Source organism: Chroicocephalus ridibundus, chromosome 11 (genome assembly GCF_963924245.1).
Source record: "Chroicocephalus ridibundus chromosome 11, bChrRid1.1, whole genome shotgun sequence".
NCBI classification, from domain to species: Eukaryota; Metazoa; Chordata; class Aves; order Charadriiformes; family Laridae; genus Chroicocephalus; species Chroicocephalus ridibundus.
Window position 1 is genome coordinate 2,023,822 of NC_086294.1, and position 17,996 is coordinate 2,041,817.

Sequence of the window (17,996 nt, forward strand, 5' to 3'; positions counted from 1 at the left end):
ATTTAACACAATCTGAATGTCTTCTTCCCTTGTAAGTTTGGTTGGAGATATTGGGAGCCCTGGGAGGTGCTTCCTCTGTGTGTTTGCATGTTGTCATCAATGTTTAACTAACATTTTATTGATGTACTTATGATAAATCCATAAGGGGAACTTTGGAGGAGCCAACTGTGTACTCATTTCCTACTAAATACCTTAATTGTGTTTCGACGCTAAGTGCCATAATGCAGAAGATTGTATTGTAATCCCTTCCTTTTTGCAGGTGTTAACTTCTTTTTTTGATGAGCTCAAGGTGGGCTGCCTTTTGAGATAATGTGTGGAAGATGCCATCTGTTACATTTGTCTGACTGTCCTGTGGGTGTCTTTCATGTTTACAGCTGCAAAGAACTCTCACGGACATCCTCTTGCTTGTCAAATACAGAAGTTGAGAAGTCAAATATTATCCATGGCAAGGAGATGTTGTCTGTGCAACTGTTCTTTGGGTGGAGTCCATCTGCAAATTAGGAAGATCAACAACCATGCAAGCTCTGAATGGTTTGAGAAGAGTCTCTGGGGTGCTGTGTGTGAGAAGGTACTGGTGGAGGGAAGGCATGTGTTTTGTCAGTTCTCAGGGTTTCTTCCTGGCCTATGGAAAATAGGTCTCAAAGTGTCTTATTTCTGGATATCGCATAGTAGTTTGGACTCCAGCTGGCTAAGTTGTGGGTTCATCAGTTTACTTTCCTGTTGCATGAGGTTTCCTGTGAATTCTGGTTTAATTCTTGCCCTTGCTTGTTGCAAAGAGGTAAAGGTTTGCCCCTCTGTGTTTGGTAATGTGTCCTAAAATGTGTGTCTGATAATGTGTCACTGGAAGAAATGCTATGCTTGTTGCGTGCACGTGGTGAGAAGTCCATGCGGCATTGGTGAGAGGGTGTCCTTGAAACAGGAAGAAAGGAGGTTGTACACTCCATCGGGCTGGGCTGTGGTATAATTTCACGCCTGCTGCCAAAGCCTCTATCACTTACACTAAGGCTGCCTTTAAGAAACTCCTGAAAGGGAATGACAACGCTCTGATGAATTTTGTCTGCAAGCAGTAACCATGGAAGTGCAAACACGCTTCAGGGTTGGGCACTGTGTCTAATACCTGCTGTATGAAATGTCATCTTTCCATCAATATATCCTTGAAAGACTGTGATGTGGAATTTTATCCTGGTTGTATAAAGGTTTCCCCAGCCTCGACCAATCTTCAGATGTTATCCATGCTTCCTGCTAATGTGAAATGACTGCTGATGTTTTGTCAATATTAAAATTGATGTGAATGTAGGGGATGGGAGGGTATTTTTGACAGGAATTTCTGGGTTTGGGCTTGTTATTTGAAGCATGTGTGAGGCAGTTGCTCATTTAATGACCTGCCATGTCTGGTACAGCATTTCCTGACAATGCTAGTTATTAGGCGTAGATGTAAACATTGCATTAATGGCTGCAGAGTCACATAGCTTCCAAAGTGCCCATGTGCATGATGGTGTCTACGAGATGATACTTAAGACCGATTCTTGAACTGAGTTGCAGATCGCTTGTGCCCCTTAGAACATTAACTTGTGTTTCCGTGAAATGAAATGCTTTTTTTCCTGTGGCTGACACATAGCCAAAATATGGGATATTGTCTGTGGAGTTATTAAAGGCTGTGAATGTAGAGCAAGGAAGGTGAGAGGCTGTCTTGGAACCAGGAAAATAGGTGGGTTAATGTGGTTTTGTCTGAGCAATGGCTTGATTTCATGCCTGGTGCCAAGGCCTGTGCTATTTTTTCTGTGACCCTGGTATTCCTGTTGTGAAAGTCATGTAAGACAGAATATTGTGTGTGAGGGAAATGAAGCAGAAGGTAAAAGAGAATCTGTTGTCCTTTCTGAAAAGACTGACCTCTTAATATGTTGTTTAAACATCTGGCTCCATGTTCGTGGGAGATGAGCAGGCCACAGAGTAGAATAAAATTGATGAGAGTTGATTGTTTCTTAAAAAGAAACCACCCACTAAATAACCCAGAGTAAGTCCTTAGGGCCACACTGGTAGCTTGCTGTATGAATGAATTCAACTTTGATGACCCATTCTCTGTTAGATGACAGCTTGTTTTTTATTTTGAGCGATTATCACTCATGCACTTTAGAATCCTTCTTATTCTTCTCAGGATGGTGGTGAGTAAATAAATATACCTCCCTTCTTTGTGTGCTCATAGTGTATTATCCTCTCATGAAATGTTTTTGCCAATTAAGAGAGGATCAGAAGTAAACCTACCAGTTGTGTAGGGTTATAGAGAAGACAATTTAGCTCAGAAGCAGTTGAGGTTCTTCAGCATGGAGAACAGAAGGCTATGGGGAAACTTTATTGTTCCTTTCTAATATATAAAGGAGGCTTAAAAGAAAAACGGAGAAAGATTTTTATCAGGGCATGCTGTGATAAGACAAGGGACAATGGTTTTAAACTGCAAGAGGGTAGGTTTCAAATGGTCAAAAAGGAAGAACTGTTTTATGATGAGAGTGTTGAGGCAGTGGAACAGGTTGCCCAGAGAAGTTGTGGATGCAGCAGCACTGAAAGGGTCAAAGGACTGGTTTAACGATGCTTTGAGGAACCTGATCTAGTGAAGGATGTGCCTGACCATGGCAGAGAAGTGGACTGCATCATCTCTAAAGGAACACAAACCATTCTATGGTTTTAGGAAAGATTTGACGTGGCTTTGCACGTTCGTGTTTTCTGCCCCTCAAATATGGAGATTAAAAAAATAAGGAACTTCTGTGAATGACAAAACTGTAAATGTTGTTCTGCTGTCTTAATATAGAGATATACAGCTTGGTCTTAGGATGATACATTTCTCAGAGTGATTATTCTTCTCTTTAAAATGTAAATCGACAGTGTGACAAACGCCAGAGACTTCCATGAGCAAAAGGAAGACATGCAGTGAAGACGGAAACCCTTTGCCAGCCCATCATGAAAGAATAGCCCTAACTTCTGCTTCATTCTGTGCCTGATTACTTATTGATTACTGAAACAGGTATCCTTCCTTCTTGGTAGTCGTCCCATGTCAGGAAAGCAGAACTGAAGATACCTGAAAGAGCACTAAAAAGCCATGCCATCGTTTCTTCCTCTTATAGATCCTTCTGGATTTTATGAAGAGCAGCCGAGTTGGTTTTTTTATTGCTCCGCCATGAGTAGTTACTACCGACTATTTATTGTGGCTCAAGGAGATGACCTGAAAGTACTTGACAGCGTATCGCAGTTTTAAAAGCCTTTGGAGTTCCAGCAAGCAAGTGCCCCCGTGCTTCCTGATTCTAACAAAAGAGAGACCCCAAAGCTGGGGGCAGCCACTAAACACTAAAAAGGCTGCGGTGTTGTGGCGGCGCATGAATACATGCATATGTTTTGCTCTACCATGAATAATTACTTCGAACTATTCACGGCGACTTAAGGAGATGACCTAAAATTACTTGACAGCATATCTCAGTTTAAAAAGCCTTAGGAGTTGAAGCAATCAAGTGTCCCCGTGCTTCTTGATTCTAAAAAAAAGAGACCCCAAAGCTGGGGACAGACACTGAACAGCGGCCAAAATTCTGGTCCCCGGGAGCGCTAGCATGGGCCGGCTGCTGTGTCGTGGCAGCGCCTCCGGGTGCCGCTGTTGGCCGACGCGGAGCGGCGCTGGAGCCGCAGCCACAGCCCGAGCCGGAGCCACGGCAGCGGCAGGAGGGAGGAGCGCGGCGAGCTCTGGCGAGAATGGCGGTGAGGCAGAGGCAGAGCAGGCAGCGAGCTGTGGGGCGAGCGGTGCTGCTGCTCGCTTTGCTGCTGGTGTTGTGCTGCCGGGCGGCGGCGGAGAGGATCCGGTACGCCATCCCCGAGGAGCTGGGCAGAGGCTCGCTGGTGGGGCCGCTGGCGCGGGACCTGGGGCTGAGCCCGGCGGAGCTGCCGACACGCAAGCTGCGGCTCAGCGCGGAGAAGCAATACTTCACGGTGAGCGGGGAGAGCGGGAACCTGTACGTGAGCGAGAGGCTGGACCGGGAGGAGATGTGCGGCGAGTCGGCTTCTTGCTCCGTCAGCTTCGAGGCGCTGGTGCAGAACCCGCTCAACGTTTTCCACGTCGAGGTGGCCATCCAGGACGTCAACGACAACGCGCCGCTCTTCCTACAAGACAATTTCCAGCTGGAGATCAACGAGTTTACTTCTCCCGGAGCTCGGTTCTACTTGGGCATAGCGGAAGACCCGGACGTGGGCAGCAACTCGTTGCAGGGCTACGAGCTGGAGACCAACGCATACTTCGAGGTGGAGATGAAGGAGAGGCAGGACGGCAGCAAGTTCGCGGAGCTGGTGCTGCGCCATGTGTTGGACCGGGAGAGCGAGCAGAGCGTGCGTCTGGTGCTGACGGCGGTGGACGGCGGCGATCCGCCCCGCAGCGGCACCGTCCAGCTCTGCATCAACGTCACGGACGCCAACGACAACGCACCCGTGTTCGCGCAGGACCGGTACCGCGCAAGCCTGCGCGAGGACGCGCCGCCGGGCTCGACGGTGCTGAACGTCTCCGCCTCCGACGCCGACGCCGGCACCAACGCCTGCATCACCTACGGCTTCGGGAAAATGCCGGCCAAGGTGCTTCAGAAGTTCGTGGTGGAGGCGGAGAGCGGGACGATCAGGCTGCAGGAGGCGCTGGACTTCGAGGACACGCGTGCGTTCAGCCTGGCCGTGGAGGCGAGGGACGGGGGCGGTCTGGTGGCGCACTGCGAAGTGGAAGTGGAGGTGCTGGACGTGAACGACAACGCGCCCGAAATCACGGTGACGTCGGTGTCGAGCCCGGTGCCCGAGGACGCGCCGGCCGGCACGGTGGTGGCCCTGTTGAAAGTGCGGGACCGTGACTCCGGGGAGAACGGTCAGGTGTGGTGCGAGCTGTCGGGCGAGGCGCCGCTGTCGATGGTGTCGTCGTCGGTGGGGTCGTACAAGGTGGTGACGGCGAGCGCGCTGGACCGCGAGCAGGCGTCCGAGCACCGAGTGACGGTGGTGGCCAGGGACCGGGGCAGCCCGTCGCTGTCGAGCCGCGCGTCGCTGGTGCTGGAGGTGTCGGACGTGAACGACAACGCGCCGGTGTTCGAGGAGGCGGCCTACAGCGCCTACGTGGCGGAGAACAACGCGGCTGGCGCGCCGGTGGTGCGCGTGCGCGCGCGGGACGCGGACGCGGGCGCCAACGGGCGCGTGAGCTACTGGCTGGCGGGCGGCAGCGCGGGCGCGGCGCCCTACGTGTCGGTGGAGGCGCGGAGCGGCGCGGTGTACGCGCAGCGCTCCTTCGACTACGAGCAGTGCCGCGAGTTCGCGGTGGCGGTGCGGGCGCAGGACGGCGGGGCGCCGGCGCGGAGCTCCACGGCCACGGTGCGCGTCTTTGTGCTGGACCGCAACGACAACGCGCCGCGCGTGCTCTGGCCGGCGGCGGCGGGAGCGTCGGGGTCGGGAGCGTCGTCGTTGCCGGCGGCGTTCGAGGTGGTGCCGCGTTCGGCCGAGGCCGGCTACCTGGTGGGCAAGGTGGTGGCGGTGGACGCGGACGCGGGGCGCAACGCGTGGCTGTCGTACGAGCTGGTGCAGGCGTCGGAGCCGGCGCTGTTCCGCGTGGGGCTGCACAGCGGCGAGGTGCGGACGGCGCGGGCCGTGTCGGAGAGGGACGCGGCGAAGCAGCGTGTGGTGGCCGTGGTGAAGGACCACGGGCAGCCGGCGCTGTCGGCCACGGCCACGCTGCACGTGGTGCTGGCCGAGAGCTTGCAGGAGGCGCTGCCGGAGCTGAGCGAGCGGGCGGCGGGCGCCGACTCGCCGGCCGAGCTGCAGTTCTACCTGGTGCTGGCGCTGGCGCTGCTCTCCGCCCTCTTCCTGCTGAGCGTGGCGCTGGCCGTGCTGGCGCGGCTGCGCCGGGCCGGGCCGCCCGCCGTGCTGCGCTGCCTGGGCGCGCAGCGCTTCTCCGTGCCCGGCGCCGCCTTCCCGGCCGACTTCTGCGAGGGCACCTTGCCCTACTCCTACAACCTGTGCGTGGCGCCGGCCCGCGCCGTGGCCGAGGGCGCTTGGCTGCCGCCGCCGCTGCCCAGCGTGCCCGCGGAGGAGCTGCTCGGCGCGGAGCCCTGCGGGAAGCCGAGCCCGAGCAGCAGCGCCGGCGCGGGAGAGCCGCCCACCGACGCCGACGCCCCGCAGGTGTGTAAGCCCTCTCGCTCTCGCTGTTTTCTTTGATCTGTGCTGAACCTCCTTGGCTGTTCCCATGGTGTTTCGGGGATGGTATGGATGGGGAGGGCTTGTCCTTGTGTCCGTGAGATAATGAAAAACTGGAGTAACTGCCATTCGGGTTTCGGCATGTACTTAGACTTCGCTGATAGCTGGAAAGAAACCCCTTGGTTACGGTTTTTAGGTATTGTTCTCCGAAAGGGAACTTCCGTGTAGCTCCATGAATGGAAAAGAGATAGGTCTCTTGTCCCTAGTGAAAGAAGAAAGTGCTGCCAAACTTTTTGTTGAATGCTGCTGCAGAAACAGTAGTAGTAATTAATGGGACGGCTTAATTTCGCGTGTATGGGAAGTCCTGATCCTTGTCTCCGTGAAGGAAAGAACAGGGTATGCCCCTTCCACTCACATTAGGAATCAAGTGGCCACACTTCGTGGTTCTTCGCTAGTCATGGGTTCAGATGAGAGGTTTTGACTACAACTCTTGCTCGAGTTTGTTACGGTAAACGCGGTAAATTAAGGGTTCTGAAACACGGAAAATGTAGTGAACGCTCGTTGTCCGAAAGAAAGGTGAGTGGGGCTCCACGAGTGGAGAAGTTATAGGTTGTTCCTCTTCATTGTTACAGAATGTTCTACCTCTTCCACCGTGTGTCCTCTCGTCCTTTGGAGTCCTGCTGCTGCAGAAATTACAGCATTAATGGGATGGATGAATTTTGTCCAGGAATGATTTATCTGAGTTCTTTTTTCTTCCATCCGGGAGGTAGTCCCTTTTTTTTACCGTTTCCTTATCTGTCTTTCATACACATGTGGAGGTGTAGAACAGGATCTCAAGAAAAACAAAATAATCACGTTTAGTGTTTCAGAGCCCTTCTTTTCAGCTCCCCTTTTCCCAAAGAGAAGTACTTGGACCAGGTTGATCGCGCTTACAGAGGAATACTAGACTGGGCAATTCGGTCTTGGCCACTTTTTGAAGCAGTTGTTATGTCCTCCTGTTTACAAGTGGAGGCCTGAGGACATAGGTAAAACGAGGAGGAAATGCTCAAACTGACAGCAATTAGGCACTTGAACCAAGTCCATGGTCCGCATAGTTCAGGGTGTGCAGCCGTACTTGTCCTTTAGCCGTCTTACAGTATTTGCTTGAAAAGGTGACCTACCAATGTGAAGACTCAAGAATTAGACGAATGCTTTACTACTGAGCATCAATCTCTTACATCATCATTTGTGAGAAAATCAATCTCCCTCCATGGTCGTTCAAGCTATCTAATTACTCGATTAAATGTAATGTGTGCTCTTCAAAAGGGAAACCACACGTTGAAGTCCTTCAACTTTCCTGCTCCAGTGTTAGCTTTCTCTGTATATGTACCAACATCTCAGTGTAATTCAATTTAGAAGGGGGGGGGGGCTCTACCCACCCTGAGAACATAAATAAACGGACAAGGAAAAACTCAAAATGTCAGTTTATGGTGTGCAGCCATACTTGTTTTCAGCCACCCTACAGTATTTGGTTGAATACGATCCTACGATCGTATGTCCTACGATCATGAAGATACATGAATTAGATGAATGCTTTACTGATAAGCATCAATCTCTTCAACCGCTATTAAAAACGTTAAACATTTTTTAAAATCTAAAAAAAAATTAAAATTAATACTATTGAAGTTCCGACTGCGTGGGTTAGTGACCCCGATATCTCACGTTGTCCGGGACGGAGTTGGTCTGAATATCACGTTTTCTTATAGCAGAGCATGTTTTCTTTTGCCGTCCTTGTACCAATCATTCAGGCATGACTGCTACAACATGTTCTGATGAGGTCTGTGCTTTGGGACGGATACGATAAGACTCGTAATATTCTACTCGTCATATTACCAAAAAAAATATTTCACTCTACATCTTTCTGCAGTAGAAAGTCATATTTCCTCTGCGGTAGAAATAATATGCGTCGTTAAATAAAAGAAGGGCGTAGAGAAAATGCTCTGCCCGGAAATCCCTGCCCTCCCTTTGAGGGAGGATCTTCATTGTTGCTTTGTTTTCTTAGTCGTGATGTGGGGACTAATGTGGCTGTAGGACGTCCTTTTGATCTGCAGAAACCGTGAGGGAAACGTCATTTAGCACGACCGCTAAAAAAAGCTGTGCAATTCGTGATCGAGATTGTGCTGTCGGATTAATGCGATAAGGGTCGCAGTACTTTACACGTCATATATTACCGTACATCTCTCGCCATTACCAATTCTTTTTTCCCGTGTGGTAGAAATACCACAACCACAGTAAGTGTCTGCCTCCCTGCTGGTCATGGGATCCTCGGGGAACAAAGGAGAGATGGGCTGGAGAAAAGACATCGCAGGAGAATCCCGGAGGCGGGGAAACGATGTGTCCGTGTTGAGTGTCTCGCCGCCGTGAGCTGCCCGTGGGAAAGGGCAGCGCTGGGTGGCTGCAGTGCCAGGAGGAGGCTGCGGGCGCCGCTGTTGACCGAGGAGGAACGAGAGGAAGGCCGGAGGGTGCAGGCAGCCCCGCCCGCTGCGGCCAGGCTCGCTCGCTGTCTGCATGGATGGGCGGGCGGGCGGGTGGGCGGTCTCGGAGCGTCCGGGCCGTGCGGAGCCGTAGTGCAACGAGGTGGAGGGGCCGGCGGCACCGCCCGGGAGAGGCGAACCCGTCTCCGAGACGGATCGGGAGGCGAAACGGCGGGCTGCGGTTCCGCGTCGGAGATGTTTGCGGCGAGGAGGCTCTGGGTCCGGCAGGAGCGAGCCCTGCTGTGGTGCGTCCTGGTGGCAGCGTGGGAGGCGGCGTGGGGCCAGCTGCGCTACTCGGTTCCCGAGGAGATGCCGAAGGGCTCGTTCGTGGGCGACGTGGCCAAGGACCTGGCGCTGGACCTGCCGGCGCTCCAAGACCGCGGCGTCCGCGTAGTCTCCGAAGGTAAGACCAAGTATTTCGCTCTGCACGGGAAGACGGGACATCTAGTGACGGCGGAGAGGATAGACAGAGAGCAGCTGTGCGAGAGTGTGCAGCAATGCGTGCTGCGCTGTGAGGTGATCGTGGAGGGGGAGATGAAGCTTTATGAAATCGAAGTGGAAATCACGGACATTAATGACAACGCCCCCAGCTTCCGAGAGAAAGAAACGGAACTGAAAATGAGCGAGATGACAGCCCCGGGGTCGCGATTTCCCCTGGCCGGGGCACACGACCCGGACGTGGGACGGAATTCCCTGCAGAGGTACGAGCTGAGCGGTGACGAGCACTTCTCGCTGTCCGTGCAGGCGGGCCCCGGCGGGGACCAGCGTCCCGAGCTGGTGCTGGCGAAGGCGCTGGACCGGGAGGAGGCGGCCTTTCACGAGCTGGTGCTGAGGGCGAGCGACGGCGGCGAGCCGTCGCGGACAGGCACGGCGCGGATCCGCGTGGCGGTGCTGGACGCCAACGACAACGCTCCCGTGTTCAGCCAGGCGGAGTACACGGTGCGTGTGGCGGAGGACGTGCCCGTGGGCTCCGCCCTGCTCACCGTCACGGCCATCGATGCCGACGAAGGGATGAACGGCGACGTGAAATACAGTTTCCATAAAATTTCAGACCGGGCGTCGAATCTTTTTTCCCTGGACTCTGAGAGAGGAGAAGTATTTCTTAAGGACAATTTGGACTTCGAGGAGATCTCCTCACATGAACTCGAAGTGCAGGTACACGATGGAGGAGAGCTTTTCGACACAGCGAAAGTCACAATCACGGTGACAGACGTGAATGACAACACACCCGAGATTTCGGTGAGGTCTGTACTGAGCGAGATCTCTGAGGACGCCCCGCCGGGGACGGTGGTGGCCCTGCTGCACGTGCAGGACCGCGACTCGGGCCCCAACGGCCAGGTGACCTGCTCGCTCGACGACGGCCTCCCTTTCCAGCTGCGGAGCTCTCGGGGCAGCTACTACAGCGTGGTGACTGCCGAGGTGCTGGACCGTGAGGCGGTGTCGGAGTACAACGTGACGGTGCGGGCGTCGGACGGCGGTTCGCCGCCGCTGTGGAGCAGCGCGGTGCTGTCGCTGCGGGTGCTGGACGTGAACGACAACGCGCCGGTGTTCGCAGAGGCGCGGTACAGCGCGCGGGTGGCCGAGAACAACGCGGCGGGCGCGCTGGTGCTGACGGTGCGGGCGGCGGACGCGGACTGGGGTCAGAACGCGCGCGTGCGGTACCGGCTGTGGGAGGGGCGCGTGCGGGGCGCGCCGCTGTCGTCGTACGTGTCGGTGCACGCGGAGACGGGCGCGCTGTACGCGCTGCGCTCCTTCGACTACGAGGAGGTGCGCGAGGTGGGGCTGTGGGTGCGGGCGGAGGACGGCGGCGCGCCGTCGCTGAGCAGCAACGTGTCGGTGCGCCTGGTGATCGTGGACGAGAACGACAACGCGCCGCAGGTGCTGTACCCGCCGCCGGCGTCGGGCGCGGGCTGGGCGGGCGTGGAGCTGGCGCCGCGGTCGGCGGAGCCCGGGGCGCTGGTGGCCAAGGTGGTGGCGGTGGACGCGGACGCGGGGCAGAACGCGTGGCTGTCGTACGAGCTGGCGAAGGCGACGGAGCCGGCGCTGTTCCGCGTGGGGCTGCACAGCGGCGAGGTGCGCACGGCGCGGGTGCCGCTGTCCCGCGACGCGGCGCGGCAGAGCCTGGTGGTGGTGGTGAAGGACCACGGGCGTCCGGCGCTGTCGGCCACGGCCACGCTGACGGTGGTGCTGGCCGAGAGCGTGGGCGAGCTGCTGTCGGAGCTGGGCAGCGCGGCGGCGGCGGCGGCGGCGGCGGGCGAGCCGTCCGTCAGCCTGACGCGCTGGCTGGTGCTGGCCGTGGCGGCCGTGTCCTGCCTCTTCCTCGCCTTCCTGCTGCTGCTGCTGGCGCTGCGCCTGCGGCGCTGGCGCCGCTCGCAGCTGCTGGCGGCGGGCAGCGGCGCCTTGCGCGGCGTCCCGGCCTCGCACTTCGTGGGCATCGACGGCGTCCGCGCCTTCCTGCACTCCTACTCGCACGAGGTGTCGCTCACCGCCGACTCGCGCAAGAGCCAGCTCCGCTTCTCGGGCGGCAGCTGCTGCGACACCCTCCCGGCGCGCCCGCCGCCCGACGAGCCCGCGCCGCTGCTCGCCGAGGACGCCGACGGCGCCCGCCGCGCCGACCCCGACGCTCCCCCGGTGAGTTCCTCCCACCACGCGTGCTCCGCCACGCCTCCCTCTCCCGCTTCTCTGCTCTTTCCCACCCGTGTTCTCTGTCGTGTCTGTACGATGAGGTTTAGTTACAAGGATGGCAGAGCTTCGTTGATCAGCTCGCTGTGTGGTGGTGCCTCTTTCTCTGGGGAGGTGAACGTGGTCTCATTGCTCAGCGTTAGAGTAGGTGTGTGAAGCAGGAGAAGTGGGCAGCTGTTGGCTGGAGCTTCCTTGGAGTGGAGCTTTGTGTTGTTATCATGTGCCAGGTCGTTTCTCCTTTTGTCCCCGACATGTGTCAGTATTAGCTCTTCTGAACCTATGTATTGTCAGCAAAAGGAAATGTTAGTTATTTTCAGGGTCAGCTATCTTCCCGACAGCACCTGTGCTTGAGTAGGATGAGGGTGTTTTAGAAGGGACTGTTAATGTCCCCCTGTATAACTCACCTGCTCCTCCTTTCTGCTCTTCTCAGCCTTTTTTTTCTCCATGATAGCGTAGTGGGCAACAAAATGTCTTTGTATTCGTCCAAGCTTTGATGTTTGTGCACAGAGTGGAAGAATGGGCCTCGATACAACTGGTCCCTTGTAGATGTCTGTGTGCCTCTAGTGAAGATGAAAGAAAGTCGTAGAAGTTGGGTGGCTGTACATGAAGGTGTACTTCACAGGAGATATGTTTTAATGATTTCCTGTCTTTTAAGGCTGATTTATTGAAAAGCCTCTGCTTGTGTTTTGGGTTGACACAAGCATATGGGAAGAGCCATAGGAGGGTGGGAGGGAGATATTCAAGGTGTGAGGGAGGATGTAAGGAGGGGGATGCAGGTGTTCGCTGATCCAGTCTCCCCTGGAGGACCGCTCTCCTTTTCCCTGTAGGCTTCTGATGTTTCCTCTCTGAAGCATCATGAGCAGACAATTGTATCTTCCTTCTCAGTGTGGAGATGTGAAGATATCTATGTGAAGTCCATGGAGTGCTCCTTATGAAAGGTGAAGAGAAATGTTTTGGGGCACCTGGCTCTTTTGTGTTGTGTGCTTGCAAATTATAAGGGTCAAAGAACACCATGCAGTCGTGAAGGGTTGGAGATGAGAGTGGTGGGAGCTGCATGCTAGAGGCACAAGAGATATGTTTACACCCTTCATCATTCACTGACCTGCTGTAGTATCATAAAATGTGACTTTCATTTTCCCAAAGAAATTTGGCTAGAGGACATGTGATTCCAGCTGTCTTGGGAGCCCTGGGATGTTCTTCCTCTGGTTCTGCAGGTTGTTATCAATGCTTACCAAACAATGAATTATGTACTTATGACAAGTGACATAATGGGAGCTTCGGGAACAGCTAACTGTGTATTTCCTACCTTCTAAATACATGATTTAGGTGCCGCCTTTGCATGCCATATTCTAGAAGAGTATGTAGTGATCCCCTCCTTTCTGTGGGTGTTCACTTTTTGCCGTACTCATTGTGATGATCTGAATATCCATTCCTTGAACTTGTTCTGCTGCCAAGACAAAGACTTTGATGGACTCTGTTTGCCTAGGTTGTCACTGAATGTAATGCTCTTTTGCCTGTGGCTGATATTTGGACAAAATATTGCATACTGTCTGTGGTCAAGTAAAGGCTGTGAATGCAGAGGAAGGAGAGTGAGAGGCTGGCTCCGAGCCGTGCAAATAGGTGTGTCACTGTGGTTTTGGCTGAGCAGTGGTTTAATTTCATGCCTGCTGCTGAGGCCTGTGCCATTCATACTCTGATTCTTGATTCCCTGTCATGAAAAATTTTAAAGTATTAGCACAATAAAAATTCATGTAGAATGATGATGCATGGGTAGAAGGGTCATAATTCCTGAGTGAAAGCTCCTTTATCCATCTGTATTTCATCGGAACATAGCTATGTTGAGTTTCTTCATAGATGTAATTACACTTTCTTTCAGGCCTTTGCGTCTTGCAAGGTCATGGTTCATTTTCCCCATGGCTGCATAGTTGTTTTGAATTTGAAACTGTGAGTGTTGTTTTGTAGCAAATATTTTCTTCCCTTGTCAAGCCTTCAGCCACCTGAAGAAGCCTAGGATGACTTAAATTGAGATAGAGGTCTATGATAAGTGTTTATACTCACAACTCCATATTTGTCTGCAGATGAGCAGGCTACAGCGTAGAAAAAGTTGATGAGAGCTGTTGAGTATTTCTTAAAATGAACCCTTGTACAATGCAGTCCAGAGGAACACCTTAGGTTTGCACTAGTGCTTGAAACATCAGTGATTTGCAGGTGCTCAGGGGGATGAATTTCAACACCAGCAGTGAAGACTGAGAAGACTTCCCGGTGGGTTTCTCTGCAAGACTTTGTCTTTAATGGTTCCTTGCCTTCCTGATCTGATTTTGTTCAGCTCCTGGTTTCCTCTGTATGTAGGTTAAGTTTAAAGTAGTGGTGTATCTTCATTCAGCCACATGTTGTGTGTAGAGAAGACTTGGGGAAGCTCTGTTAGCAGGGGTGTCAAAGAAGAACTGATGGTCATTTCCCTGCCAGTCATAGTTAGTCTGTTGGTACATGGTTGTGGTACTATGCGGTTTCAATTCCTTCCGCTGAATATGTTTGGCCTAAGATATATTATTGCACCTGATCAGTTCCTATCTGTTCCAATAGAATTTAATATAGTAGGCAGTATATATTTTATAATATTTAATATAGGAAAGAGTTATAGTCAGTGGCTCACTGTCAAGGTGGTCTCCAGTAACATGGGGTGTTCCTCAAGGGTGCATTCCGGGACCAATACTATTTAATCTATCTCAATAATATCTTCCTCAATGAGTGTCATGGTTTCATCTGGGATGGATGTGATGTTCTTGCTAGCAGATGGTGTAGTGCTATGTTTTGGATTTGGGATGGAAATAGTGTTGGTATAACAGCGATGTTCTTGGTTGTGCTAAGCAGTCAAGGCCTTTTCTGCTCCTCATGCCACCCCCACCAGCGAATAGGCTGGGAGTGCACAAGAAGTTGGGTGGGGATACAGCCGGGCAGCTGACCCAGACTGACCAAAGGACTATTCCATACCTTGTGGCGTCATGCTCCGTATATAGAACTGGTGGAAGAAGAAAGAAGGGTGGGATTTTTGGAGTTATGGCATTTGTCTTCTCAAGTAACCATTATGTGTGATGGAGCCCTACTTTCCTGGAGATGTCTGAAGAGCTGCCTGCCAATAGGAAGTGGTGAATGAACCCCTTATGTTGCTTGCCTTGTGTGTGCGACATTTTCTTTACTTATTAAACTGTCTTTTTCTCAGCCCATGAGTCTTCCCGCTTTTCTCCTTCTGATTGCCTCCACCATCCCAACCAGGTAAGTGAGCAAGAGTCTGTACAGTCTAAGCTGCTGGCTGTGGTTATCCTACAACAATGACATAGATGGTAGGAGTGATCGCGCAGCAAGTTTGCAGACAACACCAAGTTGAGTGGTACCATTGATTCACTGGAGGGAAGGGAAGCGATCCAGAGGGACCTGGACAGGCTGGCAGAGTGGGCCTATGTGAACATAATGAAGTTGAAGAAGGCCAAGCTCAAGGTCTTGCACCTGGGTGAGGGCAGTCCCCAGTTTCAATACAGACTGGGTTACTGAGAGTAGCTTTCTGGAGCAGGACTTGAGGGTAGTGGTAGGTGACAAAAAGGACATGAGCTGGCAATGTGCACTTGATACCCGTGGGATTATTGCTCAGACTTATAGTTGGTATGAGAGGCAGGTAAAGTGGAGTTAACTGTTGACTTGAGTTTCTTTAGAGCGGGGCTGTGTATTTTATTATGCATTACTGTGTTACACACTGTTCACTGACCCAGTGTCTCCTGGAGGACAAATCCTCTTTTACTTTTAGAACCTTGATGTTTCTTTTCTAAAGTGCAGTCAACACACAAATCTATTTTCCTTCTTAGTACAGAGATGTCAAGATATGTACGTGAAGTTTGTGTCCTGGTGCTCGTGCAGTTTATAGAAAAATGGTCTAGAAAGTTGGACATTTGAAGCCATGTGCTTGCCAAAACTCCATGGAAGTTGTGTGGGGTTGGAGAAGAGCAATGCAAGTGTCTTCTTCCCATATAAGTTTGGTCGGAGATATTGGGAGCTCTGGGAGGTGCTTCCTGTGTGTTTGCATGTTGTCATCAATGTTTAACTAACATTTTATTGATGTACTTATGATAAATCCATAAGGGGAACTGTGGAGGAGCCAACTGTGTACTCTTTTCCTACTAAATACCTTAATTGTGTTTCAACTCTAAGTGCCATAATGTAGAAGACTATGTTGTAATCCCTTCCTTTTTGCAGGTGTTAACTTCTTGCCTTCCTTTTTTTGATGTGCTGAAGGTGGGCTGCCTTTTGAGATAATTTGTGGAAGATGCCATCTGTTACATTTGTCTGACTGTCCTGTAGGTGTCTTTCATGTTTACAGCTGCAAAGAGCTTTCACAGACATGTTTCCATAAAGGGTTACTGTAAGCAATGCTCTTCCGTGTTACATACAGAAGCTGAGAAGTCAAATATTATCCATGGCAAGGAGATGTTGTCTGTGCAACTGTTCTTTGGGTGGAGTCCATCTGCAAATTAGGAAGATCAACAACCATGCAAGCTCTGAATGGTTTGAGAAGAGTCTCTGGGGTGCTGTGTGTGAGAAGGTACTGGTGGAGGGAAGGCATGTGTTTTGTCAGTTCTCAGGGTTTCTTCCTGGCCTATGGAAAATAGGTCTCAAAGTGTCTTATTTCTGGATATCGCATAGTAGTTTGGACTCCAGCTGGCTAAGTTGTGGGTTCATCAGTTTACTTTCCTGTTGCATGAGGTTTCCTGTGAATTCTGGTTTCATTCTTGCCCTTGCTTGTTGCAAAGTGGTAAAGGTTTGCCCCTCTGTGTTTGGTAATGTGTCCTAAAATGTGTGTCTGATAATGTGTCACTGGAAGAAATGCTATGCTTGTTGCATGCACGTGGTGAGAAGTCCATGCGGCATTGGTGAGGCAGTGTCCTTGAAACAGGAAGAAAGGAGGTTGTACACTCCATCGGGCTGGGCTATGGTATAATTTCACGCCTGCTGCCAAAGCCTCTGTCACTTACACTAAGGCTGCCTTTAAGAAACTCCTGAAAGGGAATGACAACGCTCTGATGAATTTTGTCTGCAAGCAGTAAACATGGAAGTGCAAACACGCTTCAGGGTTGGGCACTGTGTCTAATACCTGCTGTATGAAATGTCATCTTTCCATCTATATATCCTTGAAAGACTGTGATGTGGAGTTTTATCCTGGTTGTATAAAGGTTTCCCCAGCCTCGACCAATCTTCAGATGTTATCCATGCTTCCTGCTAATGTGAAATGACTGCTGATGTTTTGTCAATATTAAAATTGGTGTGAATGTAGGGGATGGGAGGGTATTTTTGTCAGGAATTTCTGGGTTTGAGCTTGTTATTTGAAGCATGTGTGAGGCAGTTGCTCATTTAATGACCTGCCATGTCTGGTACAGCATTTCCTGACAATGCTAGTTATTAGGCGTAGATGTAAATATTGCATTAATGGCTGCAGAGTCACATAACATCCAAAGTGCCCATGTGCATGATGGTGTCTATGAGCTGATACGTAAGACTGATTCTTGAACTGAGTTGCAGATCGCTTGTGCCCCTTAGAACATTTACTTGTGTTTCCCTGAAATGAAATGCTTTTTTTCCTGTGGCTGACACATAGCCAAAATATGGGATACTGTCTGTGGAGTAACTAAAGGTTGTGAATGTAGAGCAAGGAAGGTGAGAGGCTGTCTTGGAACCAGGAAAATAGGTGGGTTAATGTGGTTTTGTCTGAGCAATGGCTTGATTTCATGCCTGGTGCCAAGGCCTGTGACATTTTTTCTGTGATCCTGGTTTTGCTGTCATGAAAGGCACTTAAGACAGAATATTATGTGTGAGGAAAATGAAGCAGAAGGTAAAAGAGAATATGTTGTCCTTTCTCAGAAGACTGACCCCATGATAGTGTGTTTATACTTATGGCTCCATATTTCTGGGAGACATTTTTCCAATTATGAGAGGGTCAAATCTGCCAGTTGTGATGGGTTGTAGAGAAGAGAAGTGAACTCTGAAAGAGTTGAGGTTCTTCAGGTTGCAGAACAGAAGGCTCTGGGGAGACCTTATTATACGTTTTTAATATACAAAGGCGGTTTAAAAGAAAGCTGGAGAATGACTTTTTACCTGGCCCTTTCTTAACAGCAAAAGGGGCAATGGTTTTAAACTGCAAGAGGATAGGTTTCAAATGGTCAAAAGGAAGAACTGTTTTATGATGAGAGTGTTGAGGCAGTGGAACAGGTTGCCCAGAGAAGTTGTGGATGCAACAGCACTGAAAGGGTCAAAGGACAGGTGTAATGGTGCTTTGAGCAACCTGAACTCGTGAAGGATGTGCCTACCAGGGCAGAGACATGGACTCCATCATCTCTAAAGGTACACAAACCATTCTATGATTCTATGAAAGACTCAACGTGGCTTTGCACTTTCCCATTTCTGCCCCTCAAGGATGGAGATGAAAAAAAGAAGGAACTTTTGGGAATGACAAAAAAAATGCAATTGTTTTTCTGCTATCTTAGCATAGCGCTATACAGCTTGCCTTTAGGGTGATACATTTCTGAGGGTGATTGTTCTTCTCCCTAAAATTTAATTCGACAGTGTGAA

General features: G+C 51.5%; 3 protein-coding genes across 3 annotated transcripts in view; all 3 read left to right on the forward strand.

Annotated features, from left to right (window-relative positions):
- The window catches only part of LOC134521748 (protocadherin gamma-A4-like), a 140,365-nt gene that overhangs the window by 15,176 nt on the left and 107,193 nt on the right, over positions 1-17,996 (forward strand). The gene's annotated exons all lie outside the window — the stretch shown is intronic.
- Positions 3,667-6,210, forward strand: LOC134521752 (protocadherin gamma-B5-like). Its single transcript, XM_063348609.1, has one exon. The coding sequence runs from the start codon at positions 3,733-3,735 to the stop codon at positions 6,208-6,210; it is 2,478 nt and encodes an 825-aa protein (XP_063204679.1). The 5' UTR covers positions 3,667-3,732.
- Positions 8,722-11,540, forward strand: LOC134522105 (protocadherin gamma-A10-like). The gene has a single exon (XM_063349406.1). The coding sequence runs from the start codon at positions 8,898-8,900 to the stop codon at positions 11,538-11,540; it is 2,643 nt and encodes an 880-aa protein (XP_063205476.1). The 5' UTR covers positions 8,722-8,897.

Excerpts from the sequence above, each read along its gene's own strand:
- LOC134521752 (XM_063348609.1), top strand. The coding sequence starts at position 3,733 with ATGGCGGTGAGGCAGAGGCAGAGCAGGCAGCGAGCTGTGGGGCGAGCG.
- LOC134522105 (XM_063349406.1), top strand. The coding sequence starts at position 8,898 with ATGTTTGCGGCGAGGAGGCTCTGGGTCCGGCAGGAGCGAGCCCTGCTG.